The 24370-nt window shown below is 47.9% G+C and overlaps 1 protein-coding gene across 8 annotated transcripts in view; it reads right to left on the bottom strand.

Moving 5' to 3' along the window:
• Nucleotides 1–1999: 1999 nt before the first annotated feature.
• Nucleotides 2000–24370, bottom strand: part of LOC134933484 (transcription factor SPT20 homolog) — a 96579-nt gene continuing 74208 nt past the window's right edge. For 7 of the 8 annotated variants that reach the window (XR_010179717.1, XR_010179715.1, XR_010179719.1 and 4 more), the window contains 3 exons: nucleotides 4178–4246; nucleotides 3890–4102; nucleotides 2000–2732 (listed from right to left, as the gene is read on the bottom strand). Coding sequence is in view for 1 of the 8 variants with exons in the window: in XM_063928721.1 (XP_063784791.1) it covers nucleotides 2056–2732; nucleotides 3890–4102; nucleotides 4178–4246; nucleotides 9215–9227 (972 nt within the window). In the remaining 7 variants the exon portion in view is untranslated. Of the gene's footprint in view, nucleotides 2733–3889; nucleotides 4103–4177; nucleotides 4247–9214; nucleotides 9312–24370 lie in introns of all 8 variants that reach the window. The other variant, XM_063928721.1, reaches the window with a different exon arrangement.

The following is a 24370-nucleotide window of genomic DNA, read 5'->3' as shown; positions in this document are numbered from 1 at the left end:
ATTTAAACAGCTATAACTTTCTGATGTGGTGCAAGGAGACTATGGGGTATATTTACTAAGGTCCCGATTTTGACTGAGATGCCGTTTTTTCTTCAAAGTGTCATCTCGGGCATTTACTAAGCACAAATTACGGTAGTGATGAGGTCATTCGTATTTTTTTGGAAGTTCTAGTTAAAAAATACGAATAATTAAATACATCATCGGTCAAACGCGGCTGTTTAGGTATGAATCTCGGTCATTTACTAACCATTCGTATTTGTATTGTGTCCCGTGAAAATGCCTTTGCGGTCGTGTAAAAATACAAATCATAAAAAAGTGCTAAAAAAAGTAGATCTGCTTTTGATAAGCGTGTTTACATGTGTATTCAATTATCCATTAGTCACACCTGAATGTTTGGCCCTATAAAAGGGTCCCAGGCACATTTTGAAAATCTCTCACTCTGAAATGGCTGCTGTTGTGTGTGCTACAGATTTTCTGGTTGCTGGTGGATACCTGAGACTGCTCCATGAGTCTTCAAGTAATCTGGGCCAGGTAAGTCAGCAGGTTGAACAGGTGCCGCGGAGGCTGCGCCAGCCACGTTTTTTTAGAGGGCGTTTAAACTTAAACGCATTGTCTGATGATAGGGTCATACAGATGGTTTCGGCTAAAGAGAAACAACATTTTCCGTCTGTATGACCTTGTCAAACAGGGCCTAGACCCTGAGACAGCACGCTCTCGCTCTGTCTCAGGCCTGCACAAACTCCTGGCTGTGTTGCACTTTATGGCTACTGGGAGCTTCCAGGCTGTGACAGGCGACGTCATTGGTATCTCCCAGCCCACCTTTTCCAAATATTTGACTCAGGTGAGTTGAAATATACATACACGTCTATGTCTAAGTGTTGCTTCTGTTAGGTCTTACAACACAGTATTGTATTGATTACAGATCATGACACTCACCTTATATTTATTATTGTCCACTCAGGTTTTGGATGTCTTGGAACCCCATATAGATGCCTCTATCTGCTTCCCTACCCAGGAGTCGGAGTGGCATGCAGTCAGGGTAGCTTTCTATGAGCTTGCTGGCATGCCCAGTGTGCTGGGTGCCATAGATTGCACACACGTTGAGCTGAGACCACCTAGGGGCAAGCAATATATATTTACCAATCGGCATTCTAGCCAATCAACTAATGTCCAGGTGGTTTGTGATGCAAATCTAAAAATTATGAGTGTGGTTGCAGGTTACCCTGGCGGCTGCCATGACTCCTTCATCCTCAGTCAGTCATCCCTCTTTGATAAATTTGAAGACGGACAAATGCCTGATGGCTGGCTGCTGGGTATGTTCCAAGTGTGTTGTGTGTATATGTGTTAACTTCAAACTCCTGTTTTTTATTTAGGTAATTAATCATCATACACATGTACTAATGTTGCCTATATCTGTATTTCAGGTGATGGTGATTATGGCTGCTACTCTTGGCTCCTTACTCCATTGTCCCAACCTGATTCTCCTGCTGAACACAGTTACAATCATGCACATAAGTCTACGCGGAATGTGATAGAAAGATGTTTTGGGGTGCTGAAATCTAGGTTTCGGTGTCTGGATAAATCTGCTGGGCTTCTGTTGTATAGTCCCTCAAAGGTGACTAGGATTGTGTTCTGCTGCTGTTTTCTTCATAATCTGTGTTTGAGCCAACATCTTCCACATGTTGCTGAAGAAAACAGCCAGCAAGCAGAGGAGTTAGAAACATCTGGTGACAGTGTGAGTACAGATGTAGGGAGACAGGTAAGGCAAGAAGTTATTTTGCGTTATTTTTCTGGTAAGTATTTTTTTATTTTAACTAACCTTGACTAACCACTTTTATTAAATGTATTGTATTTTTGTATTTATTTTTTGTTGCGTTACTGTTTGTTCTTTATACTGGTCTGCACATTTATACTGTAATTTGAATTACTTACAGTGTCACTCATTACCCCATTAAACCATACATTGCGTCTTTTAAAATGATTTGCACGGACACAGGGATTTCTGGGAATACAATTGCTTAAAATTTATTGTGTTCCAAACATTTCATGCAGCCTTCATTTTTTTTTGTGTGTGCTGGGTGCAGAGGTTTGACCAGGGTCGTTGGCCCGTGTTCTGCTTGAGCGTCGAACAGGGGAGGTAACTGGGGTCTCGCTTGGGGTAGTCGTTCCGGAGCTTGAGGTGACTTGTTGGGCTGCCATCACAGTAATACTTTGGCTGAGGTTGTGTATACTCGCATTAAGTTGGATATTTGTGGCAGTGTGGCTGGCAATAATTCGCGACAAACTTTCGTTCACCACTTGGTTATGCTGTATTACTTGTATTAGGGTTTGTTGCTGCCGCTGTTGCTCATCGATTATTCTTGTCAAATTTGCAAGCATTTGAGTGTTGTCCACCCTGATCTGCTCCATTGAAGTTGCTATTCTGCCAACCTGAACAATCAGTCTGCCCGAGTTCCGACTAATGCGAGGAAGATGATGGGGCAGACTGGCAAGGTGTTGTGTGTGTGTGTTCAGGTAGGCAGAGTTTTGGACCTGTTGTGTGGCCCAACTGTTCCAAAAGTCAGGGGACATTTGTTGCTGGGGTGGAGTTGGAATTAATTGGGGGCTAACGGATGCTTGTGGTATATCCTGCTGCGGGGTTGGCTGGGTAGGATCAATGGGCTGCAGGTGTAGTCTGAAGGTAGGCTGTTGGTCAGGTTCCTGCTGGGCGTCCTCGACCATGATGGGTGGTTCTGTATGGGGTTGAGATCAGCCACTATTTAGTATAACTAACAGTTTTTTGCTTGTCCTAAACATGGCTTACTTAATAATACTCATGTTGAAAATGTGACCGATTTTGTGTGTTCAAATTAACTAGGAATCTTTCCAATAGAAACACATATGTGCCTTCACAGGCATGCGCAGAGACTGACTGGCGGGTTCCGCTCCAAACTTCCCCCCCTCCACAGCATTATAGTGTTCTCTCACCTCCCCTGTCCTGGATATAGACTGCTCACCTGGACGGACCAGAGGTGCGGACCAGGTGAGCAGTCTTTATCCAGGACAGGGGAGGTGAGAGAACACTATAATGCCGTGGAGGGGGGGGGGAAGTCCTGTGCGGTTCCCGCAATTCAGTTTCTGCGCAGGCCTGTGTGTGCCTTCTAAATTTCAAAACTGAATGTTTTTTTAAATTTGTTTGTTCACAGACTCTAAGCCATAATGATTTGGGAAACACGAATTTCTTTCGCCATTTTACATTAATGCATTTCAAGATTGTGTATGCCCCTTCCTTTTGAGAAACACACACAATGCATTAAATGTGGTTTGTTACACACTCATTAATTGATTAAGCCAGTCAGTATTTGTTTAAATTATTAGTAAACAATATTTTAATTTAGTAATCTTCAAGAACCATGCAAATGTCTTAAGGTGGCCTATGTTTCTAAATGGAGATGTTGGCCATGGCAAACATTTGTATTAAACATTACATTTTTTATTTTTCTTGTGGATTTCATTTTCAAAGCACAAAATGGTTGCTATGGCCAACATCACAGCTGAAAATGGTTTACCAAATTTATTTAAAAAAAAAACATGTGCTTGTTGTTTGACATTATGGCCAGGAATAATAAATTACACAAATATAATTGTATTGACACTACACAAACAGCGGTGCAGCAGAAATAACCAGGAGAAGACCTAAGGATTTGAAAAGACAATCATATGTGCAAGGTGATAAAGGCACAAGACAAACAGAGACGTTTTACATTTCTAAAGATTAATATTATTCTTTTTATGCATATAACACCTTGCACATATAATTGTATTTCAAAAGCATTATGCCTTATCCAGGTTCATTCATAGACCACACTGTGTAAAACTTATATTTTTTTTTAACATTTTGTATACTCACCAGACAGCTGAGGTGATTGTGGCTCATCACTTTGTGGACTTGCCAAAATTGCCTGTGGTGGCTGGGGCAACACTGCGGAGATGCGCCGCCGGGGTGGTGATGATGGAGCCGCAGACTCAGGCTCAACGCGACGTGTCTTGCTTGGCCTCCTAGGCACACTCACCGAGCCCTGTGATGGTCGCCTTAGTGGAGGGCGGCTTGCAGAAGAAGAACCTATGTGAAAAGAGAAACATTAATATTTTGAACTTCTATGTGTTTGCTGAATATGAGATTACAGTGACTTCTTACCTGCTTCGCCAGCATCTGCATCACTTGGCAGTGTTGGCTGGGGCCTGGCTGTGGTGCTTCTCTGGCGTACTGTTGAAAAATGTGACAAAACAAAATGAACATACTTTGAATACTCATTGTTATCTGAAAATCCTCATTGTGATGTAAACATCTGGAACATAATGATAAGTAAACTATTTTATGTTTAAGCTATTCTGGATTACTTAATTGGGTGTGTATTATTAAAATAAGATTGTATTGCACTAAATAATCCATATTCAAACCCAAAATCAGCACAATATTGTGTTTTAATTTTTTTTTTTTAAATTGCAGTAAAAAAAAAAAACATTTAAAAAAAAAAACAATTATGGACAAGCAGGAACTATGATTATGTATTAGAACTACACATACCAGCATGCACTGCAACAGATGTAGCATTCACTATTTACAAAACTGAGGCAATGCATGATGGGACTTGTAGTTTGGCAACACCTTTAGAGCTACAGGTTGCACAGGCCTGCACGACATCACCAACACAATGTAACAATTTTAAAAATGACAATCACAATTAGCAGGATTAAATGTAATTTAAAATAACAAAAAACAAAAAAAAAATGTAAAAAATAAACTCACCATCCTGCCTTGGCCGGTCAGAATCCCGCACATGAGTGGCACCAACCACTTTGGGTGGAATAAGGGAACGCACAGGCTCCTCCCAATCCCGATAAGTAGCCCGGAAGGGGTGTCCACCCCCGGTTTGGCGGGCTGATTTGGCCTCCTTGGCCATCTTGGCCTTGACACGGCGCTTTATGTCATAAAAGCGCTTGCGACATGTGTCCTCAGTCCGCCTCACCACACCCTCACTATTAACTGCCGCAATCACTTTACCCCACAGCACAGACTTCCTACGTGTGGACACCTTGGCAGCATCCTGCCCAAACAATTGCCGATGATGCCTCATCAGCTCCCGCACCAAAGCCATGTTTTCAGCATAGCTGAACTTCACATTGCGCCCAGTCTTTGTAGTGGTGCGTGGCTGCGGAGCCACAACACCATCACTATCACTGGAAAACGCAACAACAGGCACCCCCTCCTCCTCACTAACCTCCTCCACCTCACTCACCTCCTCCCTCTCACTAACCCCCTCCACCTCACTCACCTCCTCCTTCTCACTAACCTCCTTCACCTCACTCACCTCCTCCCTCTCACTCACCTCCTCCACAACACTGACCTCTGACTGAGAAATAATCCAAACAAACGACAAATAACACAGAGAAAAAAAAACAGAACACACTCCTCCACTACCACTACACACCACACACCCAACACACACACACACACACACACACACACACACACACACACACACACACACACACACACACACACACACACACACACTCACAAACAATGACAATAGACTTTGGAAAAAAAAACAAGGACAAAAAAGTATACAAACTTTGAAAAAACTACACAACAAGTATGACAAGACTACTTACACACACAGTACAGCACTCAACAATCGCAATAATCCGCACAAAATCCACCAAAAACTCCACCAAACTCACCAACTCCTAATACACCTTCCTCTCTCCTCTCCACTAGCTAAACCCACGAGGTGCGGACGGTTTGGGGCGTTTTTATAGTAATGTGCACAGACACTCCTCCATCACGGATACAACCAATCACGGACGAGTGACAAAAACGAAGCTTAGGAAAAAAATGCGGCCGGGAACGGACAAACACTGCCGTAACTGACATGTGACGCAGTCATAACAAAAAGCTCAGAACACGGCCGTAAAACCACAAAATCGGCCGCATTCTACCTTACAAAACCACGAATGACATCGACATCGGAACAAAATACAAATACAAATACGACAGCTTAGTAAATTAGTCGTACTAAATTCAAAAAGTTGCACCTTTACACTTTCGATGTTATTCGTGATGGTACTTTGACCACAAACGGAAAATTACGAATCTTAGTAAATTTACCCCTATGTGTACTTTGTGCACTATTTGGATTAAATATGTAATGTGTTCTGATGGCCCTCCATGCGTACACAAACTCTGCCGTAAATACCTATACCACGCACCGATGCGCTGGACCGCGGGAGCGACCATACGCAAAGTGCGTACATGTACACGCACTGCAGAACAAGTGCACGCGCAGTGGGCATGTGTGTGCAGTTTGTACGTGATGTGTGTTCTGTAATATTTTTCGACTTTGACAATCACGTCCTCTCTAAACCTAGCCAACCAATACAGATCAGCTACGTCCAGGGATGTTACTGGGGCCAGTGGCACCTGGTGCGCTGGAAAACCTCCCCCTTCAAAAGGGGCGTGGCTTCATGAGAAGCGGTGTGTTCTCTTGGTCCAACCCCCATTTTCATCAGTCCGAGGGAGTACCCAGCATTCCCAGGGATGCTGGGCTGCCCCTGGGGTAGTGCTGTTTCTAGACAACTTGGCTCCCAGTGTGATCTTTAAAAAAAATGCACCCCCCCCATAGACACTCAATAATGCACCCCCCATCCAGACATAAAAAAAACTATTTTGCGCTCCAGTGAGGGACATGGCATTTCTCAAATGGGCGTAGCATCGCAGGAAAAAAACAACCTTGCACCCCAGTTTTTGACCCTGCAACAACAGACCTTAGCCAATACTGGAAAAAATAAACATTACACCAAATTAAGCCCCACACAGTAATGCCCCTTGCACCATATTATACCCCCTGCACCATATTATGTCTACACCACAATGCCCGTGAAACATTATGCCCTACAATAAAGCTTCAAATAAATTTTAAATTACCTGCTTGTTGCCAGGGGTTTCATGCACTGGGTGTCATGCTCATTGCCAGTGGTTTCATGCACTGGGTGTCACGCTCGTTGCCAGGGGTTTCATGTGCTGGGTGTCATGCTCATTGCCAGGAGTTTCATGCTCTGGGATACGTGGTCGTTGCCTAGGGGAATGCTCATTGCCAAGGGGGTGTAAGTATATTCACTGGTGGGCGTTCCCCTTCCTTCCTCTTCCCTATTACTACTCCTTTCAGAGTGGTGGAGTTTCACAGAATGACGCGGTTGCGTCATGACATCACGATGAAACCGCGTAATTCCACAAAACTCCACCCCCCCAGTGAGTAATAGGGAAGAGAGAGGAGGGAGAGCCGTATAGGGGACACAAAGTGCCGCGGCGGGCACCCTGTGCGATTGCACGGCTTGCCCACTGCAATAAATGGCACTGCCCTGGGAATTCATCTGGCTGCCACGCCAGCTCATAAATGTCACAGTACAGTCACCATTTTTGTGTCATCTCTTGGAGGGATGTGGCCCACACCCCCCAGTGATGCCACTGATAACGCCAACTCAGTCACCTGTAGTTGCGTAAGATCATGCGAACAAGCCAGATATGCTCTACACACACATGCAGGATTCCTCGGGATGTAGTTATGTGCCTGGTGGTCAGGAGACCACCGGTCACAACACCTCCCCTTACATCCCGCCCCCTGAGAATCCCGACAGTTGGCATGCCGACTAGCAGGGGCTATTCCCACTCATGGGTGTCCACGACACCAGTGGGAATAGAACCTGTGGCAACCACAAGTCGCCACCGAGCCCGTAGCATGGCAAGCACAGCGAGCTCACAAAGGGCTTCTTGTGCTCGTCCCCCCTACCCCGCTGGCATTCTGCTGCCGAGGTACCGGGGGAGGTATGCTGACCGGCAGTCTCCTGACTGCAGGTCATGCATACCCAACCCACATCTCCTGCATGTACATTAAAAGAGTATAGTTTTAGCTCACTGATATTTTTTGTATTATACTTACCATATGCCGCTTGTTTTAGATCAGGCAGGAGTAGAAGCCATTTATTTAGAACTGCAAGCTGGGTTCACATACTTACAATAAGGCTGGAAATCAGACACTCTAAATACGATAACGTGAATGTATTCTGTAATAGAGACAGTTCTCAAGGGGTATGGGACTCATGGTCGACAGTGTCTAGGTCAACACCCATTAGGTCGACACCCATTGGTCAACAGTGGCTAGGTCGACACTAAAAATACGTCGACACAGCCATTAGGTCGACTTGAACAAGATCGACATGAGTTTTTCATGTTTTTTGGGTGTCGTTTTCTTCGTAAAGTGACCAGAAACCCCAATTAGTGCACCGTGTCCCCTCGCATGGCTCACTTCACTCGCCATGCTTCGGGCAAGGGCCCTCATTCCGAGTTGTTCGCTCGCAAGCTGCTTTTAGCAGCTGTGCACACGCTAAGCCGCCGCCTACTGGGAGTGAATCTTAGCATAGTAGATTTGCGAACGAAAGATTAGCAGAATTGCGAATAGACACTTCTTAGCAGTTTCTGAGTAGCTCCACACTTACTCGGCAACTGCGATCAGTTCAGTCAGTTTCGTTCCTGGTTTGACGTCACAAACACTCCCAGCGTTCGCCCAGACACTCCCCCGTTTCTTCAGACACTCCCGCGTTTTTCCCAGAAACGGCAGCGTTTTTTCACACACACCCATAAAACGGCCAGTTTCCGCCCAGAAACACCCACTTCCTGTCAATCACATTACGATCACCAGAACGAAGAAAAAACCTCTTAATGCCGTGAGTAATAAACCTAACTGCATAGCAAATTTACTTGGCGCAGTCGCAGTGCGAACATTGCGCATGCACAGTTAGCGGAATATCGCTGCGATGCGAAGAAAATTACCGAGCGAACAACTCGGAATGACCACCAAGGTGCCTTACACCGCTACCGCAGTGCTCAGCATTTTTACTATTCCTAATCGTAGTCCACGTGGATTGTAAAGTATGAAAAAGTTCAAAAAAATAATTTTTGTTTTCAAATACTCATGTCGACGTTGTTCATGTCAACCTAATGGTCGTGTTGACCTATTTCTAGTGTCGACCTATTTATTGTCGACCAATGGATGTCGACCTAATGGGTGTCGACCTAAGTGGTAACGACCCAGAGTCCGGATACCGTTCTCAAGTGCGTTTGCTTTGCAAGTTGCGTGTGTAACTATGAAATCTGGCCACAAGATGGCAGACATACCTTGTTCCAGCATCAGAAATCGCCCTAATTCACTGGAAGATTCATGGCATGGAGTTTTATTTTGTGCATTCACAAACCTTTTGTTACTGGTTCCAACCTTATAACGATATAAAAACTGTTTATTAAGTACATTAATCAATTTGTTCGTTACCATACCTTTCATTAACAATTTTAATAAAATGAATTATTCAAAAACAACATATTAGAAGATGATTTTTATACTGAGTTACTTTTTCATTTGCGATCACAAACTGATTCACCGCTACCAGAATTGTGATGATAGGATATTTAGATTATCTCTAGGTATAGCTTTTTGTTGTTTAGGTACCATATAGGCATGTAGAAGTACAGAAGTAGATTAGGGTAGTGGTTCCCAAACTTTTCTGAATCACAGCGCCCTAAAGTATCAGAATTTTTTTCACGGCACCCCTAGGACAAAAGTTTCTTTTTGAGAAATTTAGAAAGAAATATTAAATTAAGTAATTTGTGTTTATATGTCATCCTTAGGGTCAGTAATGTGGTGAGGGATAAGATTCACTCCCTTTTTCCACATATTTTAGGATTGTCAGCCACCAGCTCTGGTTTTGCCTATTAAATTGACCATAAATAATTTTAATTGGTCCTGGACTACCAACCCAGGGCACCCCTGCAAATGTTCCAAGGCACACCAGGGTGCCATGCCACACAGTTTGAGAACCACTGCATTACATAGTCATACCACCCAAAATTTAGAATCATCTAAGCGGGAGCTTTCTGCGCTGAGAAGCCGCACCCGCCCATTTTCATCACTGTGAGCTGCCCCCAGTCCCTCTGTCTCATGAATAAGCGCTGAGAGCGTCTATTCACCATTGCTCTGCTAAGAAGGGCAGTGAGTACTAGAGATGAGCGGGTTCGGTTCTCAGAGAACAGAACCCTACCGGACTTTGCCTTCCAAGTCCGGATCCAAGCCCGGCTCGGGTTTTCCCACCTGACTCGGAAACCCGAACGAGGCAAAACGTCATCATCCCACTGTCGGATTCACACGGGATTTGGATTCCATATAAGGAGCCGCACGTCGCAGCCATTTTCACTCCAGTCTCGGAGAGTGTATTGAGAGGACGTGTCCTCAGTATTCAGTGTCTGTGTGGGGGCGGGAAAGTGGGGTGGCGAGTCTGTATAAAGTGGTGCTGTGTTGTGCAGACCAGTGGTAGTGTCCTGTCTCATCAGTCATTCCAGTGACGATATACGCTGCTGCTATATGTCCACTGCTGCAGTATAATAATTATAACAACAACCACAAGTCCCTTAAAGTGTTGTTGTGTTGTGCTGCATCAGACCAGTGGTAGTGCACTGTCCATCAGTCATTCCTGTGCTGCATATTGTCTCATATAACTCCCAAGAAATAATGGAGAACAAACATTTTGAGGATAAAATAGGGAAAGATCAAGAACCACTTCCTCCTAGTGCTGAAGCTGCTGCCACTAGCCGTGACATAGACAATGAAATGCCATCATACGTCGTCTGCCAAGGCCGATGCCCAATGTGATAGTAGAGGGCATGTAAAATCCAAAAAGCCAAAGTCCAGTAAGGAGAGAGTATTGACTGTATAGGAGAGGAAAGAGTTAAACATCTGGGGAGGGGTGGACCTAGCTGTTAGGAAAGTACAGCCTTCTTTAGGGGGAGGGTTTGATATATATAGGGAAGGTGAGGCCATCTTAGTTCTCTTGGTGGATTTGCTTTAGGTGAGTGCTGCATTGCAGACAATTTTGTTTTTTCATTCACTGCAAGCAGAATAACACAAAACCCCTTCCTCAGTGTTGTACTCCCCCCTCTCCTCCTTCTTGTTACTGCTGGTATGGCTGCTCGCCCCCAACGTGTGATTAGGGCCCCGGCTCGGTACCGTGGGTCAGACGGTCGAGCGGGCCCTGAGGTTGCAGAGGGCAGCATGGGGGACGGGGCTCCGTCCCTCGGGGCCTCAACAAACACGGCCGCGGGCGTCACAAGCAGGGCCCGGTCGGGCTCGCCGCCGGCAGCCGAGTCGGTTACACCGGCCGGGCGAGGGCGGCGTGGGGGACCAGGGGTCCCTTCAGGCCGCTCGAGGAGTGACGGGCGGCGGCCGTCCCCGCCGGGAGCCGCCGAGTCCGGGATCAGCGCCCGCGGGCGCGCCGCGGGGGGCGCCCGGTGTATGCAGGTCTTAGCCCTCCTCCCTTGCCACGGCCGAATGTTAGTGCCGGGCGGGGGGAGAGGACGAGAAGGGGAGCTGGCGGTCGCCGCGCGGGGCCAGTGCAGGAGCCTCGCGCGGCGGCCGAGGAGGAGACACAGTCCGGCGCCACCAACGCACCGGCCACTCAGTTCTACTCCCCGGATGCCGGAATCCGGCAGGGGGAGGGGGCACGCAAGGGGGGTGCAGCGTGTGCCTCTGGTAGGCAGCGCTGGGCGCATAAGGATAGCAACAAGAGGTGGAGCCACGGCAGGAACTGCAAGGGGTGGCCGGGAGCAGCATGCGCGTGCGCACTCCGCAGGTCATGTGCCGCGCGGGGGAACACGCGCGGGTGCACCGCGGGTTTCTTTGACTACACATACCAGCCCCACAGAGGCGGGTCGCAGCGGGTCCCGCGGGGGGCGGGGAGACAGGGAATGGGTCAGCGGCCGCAGGGCCGCGGCTCGGGCCGCTGCGCACGACAGCGGGTCCTCCCCACGACCGGGGGATGCTTCTGCTTCGTCGGGGAAAGAGGACGAAGGATCAGAAGTGGAGAGCGGATGGTCCGGCCGGAGGGCACCAGCCTTCACGTCGGAGCAGCGGGGGCCGGGTCCCCGGGTCACATCGGCTAGTCGTCGGGCGCAGGCTCGCGCCCAACCAAGGACCGGTCATCCTTCGGGCGCTGTCGACGGGGGTCGCGGCACGCGGGATCCCCCTGGGGCCATAGCGTCGGCGCTGGCCACGGTGGTAGAGGCTCTGGGGCCGTTAGCTGCAGTGGCCTCCCCTAGGACGATGGCGGATTTCGGCCAGTCTGCGGGAGGCAGGGCGTCTGGCAAGCGGAGGGCCTCAGCGGCCCAGCGGGTGGCACGAGCCTGCCGGGAGCTGGGGGCCGCCGCTGCGGAGCTGGAGCTGGGGACGGACCGGGAGCAGCAGGGGCGCGAGCTCACTGCGCATTCCACACGGGGGGCCCGGCGTGCGCCGCAAGCATGGGCCGGGCCCTCTTCTGTTTTGTCTTCCACAGAGGGCCGAGAAGAAGGGGATTTGGCAGATTTCGTGGAGGACGATGATTGGGCTGAGGAGGATGAAGATTTCGGGTCGGAGAGGTCGATGGCATCCGGTGAGTTGGTGCAGGCTATATCAATTTCCACCACGAGCTCGAGTTCGCATAGCTCTTCATCTTCCTCCTCTTCCTCTTCTTTGGCGTCGCAAGCGTCCGACGCAGACAGTACTGCTAGAGCAAGGAGGGAGGCCGAAAAATTTGCCAAGCGGGCAGCAAAACAGCAGAAGAGGCGTAAGCGACGCAAGCGACTTAGTGAGGAGGAGCGTAGGGCGAAAAAGCGGCGCGATCTTCCGGGGGTAGTGCGCTGCGAGTACACCGCAGTTATGCGGGGGCTGCAAGACAGCTGCCGCAAGAAGATACGTAGGGGTGACTTCGTGGACTTATTCGTATTGACTAAGGCCATGAAGAAGGACTACAAAGCGGCGGCCGCTAAGAAGGGCATGGGGACAGAGGTTTTCCGGTCTTTTGATAATTGGCTGGCCGGTTTCTGGGTGTTTGCGGCATGCTATTTGGAGGATAGGCCGGAAGAGCACATGAATATTATCCGGTACCTGCATCTCGTCCACGACATGCAGCGCACGTCCTCGGGCTCGGAATGGCGGCGGTATGACCAAGAGTTTCGGGAGAAACAGGACGGGCTACGGGTCATGGATTTTGGGTTCAAGGACGTGGAGGTCTGGCTCAAAGTGACCCGGGCTTCCCAGCAGGAGGAGGAACCCCAGAAACAGGGAGCAGGTGGGCGTCGCGCGGGGTCATCAGCCCAGGGGGCGGGCGCAGACGGGGGATTTGCCAGGACAGGCGGATTGGCCGTTCGCGTGGGTGGGCGGTCTGCCCCTCGAGGGAAATGCTTCGCTTTTAACAGCGGAGCATGTTCCTTTGGCAAGCAGTGTCGTTTTCGTCACTCCTGCCAGCAGTGTGGAGGAGCCCACCCAGCCTCCTCTTGTTTCAAAGGGGGGCGACAGGGAAATCGGGGAAAACAAGCATACCCGAAGCAGGCCGCGAGCGGGACCGCTCAGCAGAGCCCCAACGCCAGTTAAACTGGAAACGATGGGCAAGTGGTTGGATCTGTATCCAAATAAAAGGGATGCAAAATTTTTGTTAGACGGTTTTAAGTTTGGTTTTCGCTTGCCTGTTGCAAGCGAAGTGTCCGTGCGCGCGCAGAGGAACCTCCAGTCTGCCCGAGCTTTGCCGGCTGTGCTACGGGAGAAAGTGGATAAGGAGGTCAGGTTGGGCAGGATGGAGGGGCCTTTTAGGTCACCCCCGGTGGATGACTTGGTCATCTCCCCGGTCGGGGTGGTACCGAAGAAGACTCCAGGCGCTTTCCGGCTCATCCAGCATCTTTCTTACCCGCCAGGGGCATCGGTCAATGACGCAATACCACCGGCTTATTGCTCGGTGGTGTATCAGTCATTTGACGAGGCGCTAGAGATGGTCCGCAGCTACGGGAGCGGGGCCCTCATGGCTAAGATTGATGTTGAATCAGCCTTTAGATTACTGCCATTGCATCCGGACTCATTCCGTTTTATGGGTTTCAGGATTGGGGCGGAGTATTTCATCGACAAATGTCTGCCGATGGGATGTTCCGTTTCATGCTCATTTTTCGAGCGCTTTAGCACTTTTCTTCATTGGTGCGTGGAGTCTGCGTCAGGCGGTCACGGGGTTGCACATTACCTCGATGATTTCCTATGTGCGGGTCCGGCTAATGACACAAGGTGCGGCGACTTGCTGTTTAGCACCCGGGCTCTTTTTTACCACTTCGGTGTTCCTGTAGCCAGGGACAAAACGGAGGGTCCGGACTCCTGCCTATCATTTTTGGGGATTGAAATTGACACCGTGGCGGGAGAGTGTCGCCTGCCCCGGGACAAAGTGTCGAAGCTCCGTGAAACCATTTGCCGGTTCAACGGCTCGCGTAAAGTCACGCTGCGACAGGCGCAGTCCTTGCTGGGCATGCTGAACTTTGCTTGTCGGGTAATACCGATGGGCAGGGTTTTCTGCCGGAAGCTCGAAAGGGCAACGGCGGGGTGTGCCAGGCCTCATCATTTCGTTCGATTGTCCTCTGAATTAAAAAGGGATTTGGCCGTCTGGGCTTCGTTCCTGGAGGATTTCAACGGGGTGAGCATATGGCAAGCGCCAGCCGTAGACAGCGAGCGGTTGCAGCTGTTTACCGATGCTGCAGGTGCCTTGGGATTCAGTTGTTTTTTGGAGGGATCGTGGTGTGCGGCATCTTGGCCGGCAAACTGGCATAGCGAGGGTCTTACAAGAGATCTGGTGCTGCTGGAGCTTTTTCCCATTATGGTAGCGTTGGAAGTCTGGGGCGATCGGTTGGCTAACCGCAGCATATTGTTTAGATGCGATAATCTGGGCGTGGTGCATGCAATTAATAACCAGAGGGCGAAATCGCCAGTGGTTCTGCGGGTGCTCGGGCAATTGCTTTTGACGTGCTTGCGTAGGAACCTATGGTTCAGGGCACAACACGTGCCCGGTTTGGAGAACGGAATCGCAGACGCGTTGTCGCGTGGACAGTGGGAGAGATTTTGGGTTTTGGCACCCGAGGCCGAGGAGCAAGGTTTTCACTGTCCCGGTTATGTTTGGCAGGTGATCGGGCCGGACTGGAGGGTCTAGCGTTGCGGTCAGTCGCGCCAGCCACACTCAAGGCTTACGGACAAGCTTGGAGCGAGTGGGAGGAGTTTGTCCAGGGTCGTCAGCATCAAGGTAAGAGCAAGCATCGGCTGATGCTTTCTTTTATTTGGCAGCTTTACGTTTCCGGTAGGTCACGAGCGGTGGTAGCACGGTACTTGGCTGGCGTCTCATTTTTCTGCAAGCTGCGAGGCGTCCCTGATGTAACAAAAAGCGAGGTTCTGCGGAAGGCAATGAAAGGGTGGGCGCGAGTTGCGCCGACGCCACCAGATAGGAGGCGGCCCATCAATGCGGCCTTGTTGCCGGCCGTCATCGCGGCGGTGGGGCGAGTCGCGTCGTCCAGGTTTGAGACGCTTTTGTTCAGTTTGGCGTTCTCAATGGCTTACCATGGGGCTTTTCGAGTTTCTGAGTTGGTAGCGCCTTCCAAGAGAGCAGATTCGCGCATGCTGGTCGGAGACGTGGTAGTGGGTGAGAGGTCCTTGCTTTGCAGATTGCGGCGCTCCAAGACGGATCAAGTGGGGAGAGGGCGCTGGGTCACTATGGTTCCAGCGCTAGAGGAAAGCGTTTGCCCAGTGGGTCTGGCAATGCAATATGTGGTGGTGCGACCCGTTAAGGAGGGGTCATGGCTATTGCATTATGACGGGCTGCCAGTCACGAAATACCAGTTCCGTTGGATGCTGGGTCGTTGTTTGGCGGGCTTGGGCCTTCCACCCGCTGCTTTCGGTACCCATTCCTTTCGAATAGGCGCGGCGACGTCGGCTGCTGCGGCGGGTTTTTCCAGAACTGAAATCCAGGCGGTGGGGCGATGGAAGTCGTCAAGTTACAGACGATATATTCGCCCCGTCACATGAGAGGTCGGTTTGCGCTTGGTGCTTTGTTTATTGCAATGTATTATGCTGTGCCAGTTCTGTGATTTTATGGTGTTGTGCGTTTGTTAGTGTTTTCCCCCTTTTTTTATCCTACTCAGGGATTAGCTACTCACCGTTGCGTTGCTGACATGAGTCGGCAGCGGGGGTCTGGAGTTATTTTGCGATTTTTTGCCTGACTTGACGGACTGAATTCTAATCTACAATTCGGCTAATCTGGTCTAATCAGAGTCCCTCAGCAGGTCTTTACGCTTTCACCTCCAGCTGAGTTATTACATGTGTTTCCCATTTTATACCCCCCCCCCCTTTTTATTTCGTTTGTTTTTATTTGATCTTTCCCCTTTGTGTCTTTAATTGCGCTTTAAATTGGCAACGAAACATGGTGCAGTCGGCTAGGCCGTGACTGCTGCAAATAGCGAGATCTAAAGTTTTTCTTTTTGGCAGATCCTTCAGTGTAAACAATTAATAAGCCTCTTAGTAATCAATTCTACCCCTCTTTTCCCCTTCAGGATGGTTTGACGACAATTTGACCATTTGGGTGGTTGGCCACTCTTACATTTACTGGGCGGCCAGGTTTGTGGCCTCGGAAGGGTCTCAGGCATTGCTTGGAGCACAGGGTGTCAGATGGCTTGGCTGGCGAGGAATGATGTGGGGTGAGCTGAGGAGTAGGTTAGTGAGTCAGGCCAGCAAGCATGGAGTCCCTAGGGTCTTGGTTGTCCATCTAGGTGGCAACGACCTGGGGAAGAGGACATCCTTGGATCTGCGGTGGGCCATGATACAAGATCTGGCAAGTGTGGCCGCGGCATGGACCAATTGTGTGTTGGTTTTTTCATTGATGGTGCCGAGGTTGAGTTGGAGGGGTGTGGCGGATGGTCGCCAGATTGATGAGGCCCGGAAAAAGGTGAACGGGGCGGTGGCAAAGTGGGTGCTGTCCCACGGAGGGAGGGTGGTTCGCCACCCGAGGATTCGGTTCAGAGACAGCCACCTTTTCCGGCGTGATGGAGTACATCTATCCAATGAGGGGATGATGTTTTTTCTGGAGGATCTAGGTTTCGCTTTGCAGGAGTTAGGGTAGGTTTATGGTGGCGGTGCGAAAGACTGTGGGGATGAGTCTTTCGCTGTTGGCGGAAAAGAACGGCAGTTTTGTATGGTAGGGAAAACTGTAGTGTTTTACAGTTTGTTGTGGTTTAGGTGCACTCACCTCCATCGACTTATGGCCGCTTGACCACCCGTCCGGGAAGGCAGCGGCAGGGCACCCAGGAGCGGTGGGTAATCACTGTGGGGGTTGAGTTGTCACCTATTACCGGTTTATGATAAGTTTTAGTAAATTTATAGGGTTAGTTATTTAAGGTTAATTTAGGTTAATTGAGCCGTTCTTTTGGGCCGCCACCATATGCCGGCTGGAGCGGCATATTAAATTAATTTCTTTATTACAGGTTTCCTAATGGATAGGGACAAATAAATAGCTAGCAATTTTCTGCCAAAATTCAAGTCTCCGTGTCGTTATTTCTGGTTCTAGGTTATGAATGCTTTACTTTCAAAGAAAGGGGTCCACCAAATATCACTAAGATGTTTAGGAGAGAGTATTGACTGTATAGGAGAGGAAAGAGTTAAACATCTGGGGAGGGGTGGACCTAGCTGTTAGGAAAGTACAGCCTTCTTTAGGGGGAGGGTTTGATATATATAGGGAAGGTGAGGCCATCTTAGTTCTCTTGGTGGATTTGCTTTCCCACCCTCCCGCCCTGGTAGTAGGAAATTCTGGCACGTGGTGCTTTGGCGTTAAGTTGTTGGCTGTTATCGTTGGCTATTTATTGGCGGAAAAGAACGGCAGTTTTGTATGGTAGGGAAAACTGTAGTGTTTTACAGTTTGTTGTGGTTTAGGTGCACTCACCTCCATCGACTTATGGCCGCTTGACCACCCGTCCGGGAAGGCAGCGGCAGGGCACCCAGGAGCGGTGGGTAGTCACTGTGGGGGTTGAGTTGTCACCTATTACCGGTTTATGATAAGTTTTAGTAAATTTATAGGGTTAGTTATTTAAGGTTAATTTAGGTTAATTGAGCCGTTCTTTTGGGCAGCCACCATATGCCGGCTGGAGCGGCATATTAAATTAATTTCTTTATTACAGGTTTCCTAATGGATAGGGACAAATAAATAGCTAGCAATTTTCTGCCAAAATTCAAGTCTCCGTGTCGTTATTTCTGGTTCTAGGTTATGAATGCTTTACTTTCAAAGAAAGGGGTCCACCAAATATCACTAAGATGTTTATAAGAACCAAAAAAATAAATTTAAATCGTCTAAGGAGAAACGTAAACTTGCCAATATGCCATTTACGACACTGAGTGGCAAGGAACGGCTGAGGCCCTGGCCTATGTTCATGGCTAGTGGTTCAGCTTCACATGACGATGGAAGCCCTCATCCTCCCACTAGAAAAATTCAAAGAGTTAAGCTGGAAAGAGCACAGAAAAGAACTGTGCGTTCTGAGATGGTATCACAAATCCCAAAGGAGAGTCCAAGTGTGTCGGTAGCTGCGATGCCTGACCTTCCCAACACTGGACGGGAAGAGTTTGCTCCTTCCACCATTTGCACGCCCCCTGCAAGTGCTGGAAGGAGCACCCACAGTCCAGTTCCTGATATTGGAATTGAAGATGTCACTGTTGAAGTACACCAGGATGAGGATATGGGTGTTGCTGGCGCTGAGGAGGAAGTTGACGATGAGGATTCTGATGGTGATGTGGTTTGTTTAAGTCAGGCACCGGGGGTGACACCTGTTGTCCTTGGGACAAAGAAGCCCATTGTGATGCCTGGGCCACCTCTTCTGTGTGGAATTATTTCTCCAAAAATCCGGACAACAGGTGTCAAGCCATCTGTTGCCTCTGTCATTCTATAATAAGTAGGGGTAAGGATGCTAACCACCTAGGAACATCCTCCCTTATACGTCACCTGCTGCGCATTCATCAGAAGTCAGTGTCAAGTTGAGAAACTTTGGGTAAGAGCGTAAGCAGTCCACTGACACCTAAATCCCTTTTTCCTCCTGTACCCAAGCTCCTGCAAGCCACACCACCAACTCCCTCAACGTCAACTTCCTCCTCAGTCAGGAACGTCCGTAGTTCTGCAGGCCATGTCACTGTCAAGACTGAGGAGTCCTCTCCTAACCGGGATTCCTCCAGAGGATACTGGAGTGGTACGCCTGCTGTTGCTGCCGCTGCTGTTGTTGCTGCTGGGAGTCGATCGTCATCCCAGAGGGGAAGTCGGAAGACCACTTGTACTACTTCCAGTAAGCAATTGACTGTCCAACAGTCCTTTGTGAGGAAGATGAAATATGACAGCAGTCATCCTTTTGCAAAGCGGATAACTGAGGCCTTGACAGCTATGTTGGTGTTAGAGGTGCGTCCGGTATCCACCATTTGTTCAGTGGGACTTAGAGAATTGATGGAGATAGTGAGTCCCCGGTATCAAATCCCATCTAGGTTCCACTTCTCTAGGCAGGCGATACCGAGAATGTACACAGAAGTCAGAAAAAGAGTCACCAGTGTCCTACAAAATGCGGTTGTATCCAGTGTCCACTTAACCACGAACATGTGAACAAGTGGAACAGGGCAGACTAAGGACTATATGACTGTAACAGCCCACTGGGTAGATGTATGGCCTCCCACAGCAACAACAGCAGCGGCACCAGTAGCAGCATCTCGCAAATGCCAACTCGTTCCTAGGCAGGCTACGCTATGTATCACCACTTTCCATAAGAGGCACACAGCTGACAACCTCTTACGGAAACTGAGGAACATCATCGCAGAATGGCTTACCCCAATTGGACTCTCCTGGGGATTTGTGATATCGGACAACGCCACCAATATTGTGCATGCATTACATCTGGGCAAATTCCAGCATGTCCCATGTTTTGCACATACAATTAATTTGGTGGTGCAGAATTTTTTGAAAAATGACGGGTGTGCAGGAGATGCTGTCTTTTCTTTTTAAGAAGGAGCAATTCCGCAAAGTATGTGGGACTTGTGGTTGAAGCCCTTCATTCGCTTTGCCAGGATTCAAGGGTGGTCAAGCTGTTGAAATCAAAGCACTACATTTTGGCCACCGTGCTCGATCTTAGGTTTAAAGCCTACTTTGTATCTCTCTTTCCAGCAGACACAAGTGTGCAGAGGTGAAAAAACCTGCTGGTTAGTAAATTGTCAACTCAGGCGGCACGCGACCCGTCAATAGCTCCTCCTTCAATTTCTCCTGCCACTGGGGCTGCAAGGAAAAGGATAACATTTCCTATCCCACCCGCTGGCGGTGATGCAGGGAAGTCAGGAGCGAAAGCTGACATCTGGTCCGGACTGAAGGACCTGCCAACGATTACTGACATGTCTACTGTCACTGCATACATGAGTGACAGCATCCAAGTAGGCATGTCAGATAGTCCGTATGTATACTGGCAGGAAAAAGAGGCAATTTGGATGACCTTGCACAAACTAGCTTTATTTTACCTAAGTTACCCCCCCCCTCCAGTGTGTACTCCGAAAGAGTGTTTAGTGCAGCCGGTAACCTTGTCAGTGATCGGGGTAGGAGTAGGGATGAGCGGGTTCGGTTCCTCGGAATCCGAACCCGCCCGAACTGCATGTTTTTTTACACGGGGCCGAGCGACTCGGATCTTCCCGCCTTGCTCGGTTAACCCGAGCGCGCCCGAACGTCATCATCCCGCTGTCGGATTCTCGCGAGGCTCGGATTCTATCGCGAGACTCGGATTCTATATAAGGAGCCGCGCGTCGCCGCCATTTTCACACGTGCATTGAGATTCATAGGGAGAGGACGTGGCTGGCGTCCTCTCCGTTTATAGAGAAGAGAGTGAGACAGTAGAGAGAGACACAGTAGTAATTTTGGGGAGCATTAGGAGGAGTACTAGTTACTTGCTGAAGTGATAGATAGTGTGACTGTATATTATCTGACTTGTGGGGGAGACACTGACAGTGGGGAGCAGTTAGAGTCTGAGAGCAGGACTCAGGAGTACATATAACGTACAGTGCACACTTTTGCTGCCAGAGTGCCACACTGCCATTGTGACCACACTGACCACCAGTATAATATATATTGTGATTGTCTGCTTAGGAGTACTACTTGCAAGTTGCTGATAGTGTGACCAGTGACCTGACCACCAGTCACCACCAGTTTAATATATATATATATATATATATATATAATTGTATATAATATATATATAATATTGTATACCACCTACCCGTGGTTTTTTTTTTTTCTTTCTTCTTTATACATACTACTATAGTAGCTTACTGTAGCAGTCTGCGGTGCTGCTGAGCTGACTGTGTCCAGCAGGTCCGTCATCAGTCATTACATAATAAATATATATACCTGTCCGGCTGCAGTACTAGTGATTTATATATATATATATTGATTTCATCTCATTATCATCCAGTCTATATTAGCAGCAGACACAGTACGGTAGTCCACGGCTGTAGCTACCTCTGTGTCGGCAGTCGCTCGTCCATCCATAATTGTATACCACCTACCCGTGGTTTTTTTTTTCTTCTTTATACATACTACTATAGTAGCTTACTGTAGCAGTCTGCGGTGCTGCTGAGCTGACAGTGTCCAGCAGGTCCGTCATCAGTCATTACATAATAAATATATATACCTGTCCGGCTGCAGTACTAGTGATTTATATATATATATATTGATTTCATCTCATTATCATCCAGTCTATATTAGCAGCAGACACAGTACGGTAGTCCACGGCTGTAGCTACCTCTGTGTCGGCAGTCGCTCGTCCATCCATAATTGTATACCACCTACCCGTGGTTTTTTTTTTCTTCTTTATACATACTACTATAGTAGCTTACTGTAGCAGTCTGCGGTGCTGCTGAGCTGACAGTGTCCAGCAGGTCCGTCATCAGTCATTACATAATAAATATATATACCTGTCCGGCTGCAGTACTAGTGATATTATATATATATATATATATTGATTTCATCTCATTATCATCCAGTCTATATTAGCAGCAGACACAGTACGGTAGTCCACGGCTGTAGACACCTCTGTGTCGGCAGTCGCTCGTCCATCCATAATTGTATACCACCTACCCGTGGTTTTTTTTTTTCTTTCTTCTTTATACATACTACTATAGTAGCTTACTGTAGCAGTCTGCGGTGCTGCTGAGCTGACAGTGTCCAGCAGGTCTGTCATCAGTCATTACATAATAAATATATATACCTGTCCGGCTGCAGTACTAGTGATATTATATATATATATATTGATTTCATCTCATTATCATCCAGTCTATATTAGCAGCAGACACAGTACGGTAGTCCACGGCTGTAGCTACCTCTGTGTCGGCAGTCGCTCGTCCATCCATAATTGTTTACCACCTACCCGTGGTTTTTTTTTTTCTTTCTTCTTTATACATACTACTATAGTAGCTTACTGTAGCAGTCTGCGGTGCTGCTGAGCTGACTGTGTCCAGCAGGTCCGTCATCAGTCATTACATAATAAATATATCTACCTGTCCGGCTGCAGTACTAGTGTGATATAATATATATTGATTTCATCTCATTATCATCCAGTCTATATTAGCAGCAGACACAGTACGGTAGTCCACGGCTGTAGCTACCTCTGTGTCGGCAGTCGCTCGTCCATCCATAATTGTATACCACCTACCCGTGTTTTTTTTCTTTCTTTCTTCTTTATACATACTACTATAGTAGCTTACTGTAGCAGTCTGCGGTGCTGCTGAGCTGACAGTGTCCAGCAGGTCCGTCATCAGTCATTACATAATAAATATATATATACCTGTCCGGCTGCAGTACTAGTGATATTATATATATATATATTGATTTCATCTCATTATCATCCAGTCTATATTAGCAGCAGACACAGTACGGTAGTCCACGGCTGTAGCTACCTCTGTGTCGGCAGTCGCTCGTCCATCCATAATTGTATACCACCTACCCGTGGTTTTTTTTTTTCTTTCTTCTTTATACATACTACTATAGTAGCTTACTGTAGCAGTCTGCGGTGCTGCTGAGCTGACAGTGTCCAGCAGGTCCGTCATCAGTCATTACATAATAAATATATATACCTGTCCGGCTGCAGTACTAGTGATATTATATATATATATATATTGATTTCATCTCATTATCATCCAGTCTATATTAGCAGCAGACACAGTACGGTAGTCCACGGCTGTAGCTACCTCTGTGTCGGCAGTCGCTCGTCCATCCATAATTGTATACCACCTACCCGTGTTTTTTTTTTTTGTCTTTCTTCTTTATACATACTACTATAGTAGCTTACTGTAGCAGTCTGCGGTGCTGCTGAGCTGACTGTGTCCAGCAGGTCCGTCATCAGTCATTACATAATAAATATATCTACCTGTCCGGCTGCAGTACTAGTGTGATATAATATATATTGATTTCATCTCATTATCATCCAGTCTATATTAGCAGCAGACACAGTACGGTAGTCCACGGCTGTAGCTACCTCTGTGTCGGCAGTCGCTCGTCCATCCATAATTGTATACCACCTACCCGTGTTTTTTTTTTTTTCTTTCTTCTTTATACATACTACTATAGTAGCTTACTGTAGCAGTCTGCGGTGCTGCTGAGCTGACAGTGTCCAGCAGGTCCGTCATCAGTCATTACATAATAAATATATCTACCTGTCCGGCTGCAGTACTAGTGTGATATAATATATATTGATTTCATCTCATTATCATCCAGTCTATATTAGCAGCAGACACAGTACGGTAGTCCACGGCTGTAGCTACCTCTGTGTCGGCAGTCGCTCGTCCATCCATAATTGTATACCACCTACCCGTGGTTTTTTTTTTTTCTTTCTTCTTTATACATACTACTATAGTAGCTTACTGTAGCAGTCTGCGGTGCTGCTGAGCTGACAGTGTCCAGCAGGTCCATCATCAGTCATTACATAATAAATATATCTACCTGTCCGGCTGCAGTACTAGTGATATTATATATATATATATTGATTTCATCTCATTATCATCCAGTCTATATTAGCAGCAGACACAGTACGGTAGTCCACGGCTGTAGCTACCTCTGTGTCGGCAGTCGCTCGTCCATCCATAAGTATACTAGTATCCATCCATCTCCATTGTTTACCTGAGGTGCCTTTTAGTTGTGCCTATTAAAATATGGAGAACCAAAATGTTGAGGTTCCAAAATTAGGGAAAGATCAAGATCCACTTCCACCTCGTGCTGAAGCTGCTGCCACTAGTCATGGCCGAGATGATGAAATGCCAGCAACGTCGTCTGCCAAGGCCGATGCCCAATGTCATAGTACAGAGCATGTAAAATCCAAAACACCAAATATCAGTAAAAAAAGGACTCCAAAATCTAAAATAAAATTGTCGGAGGAGAAGCGTAAACTTGCCAATATGCCATTTAC

The sequence above is a fragment of the Pseudophryne corroboree genome, chromosome 6 (assembly GCF_028390025.1).
Source record: "Pseudophryne corroboree isolate aPseCor3 chromosome 6, aPseCor3.hap2, whole genome shotgun sequence".
Taxonomy (NCBI): Eukaryota; Metazoa; Chordata; class Amphibia; order Anura; family Myobatrachidae; genus Pseudophryne; species Pseudophryne corroboree.
The sequence above is the reverse complement of the archived record's forward strand: the minus strand, read 5'-3'. Positions and strand labels throughout refer to the sequence as shown.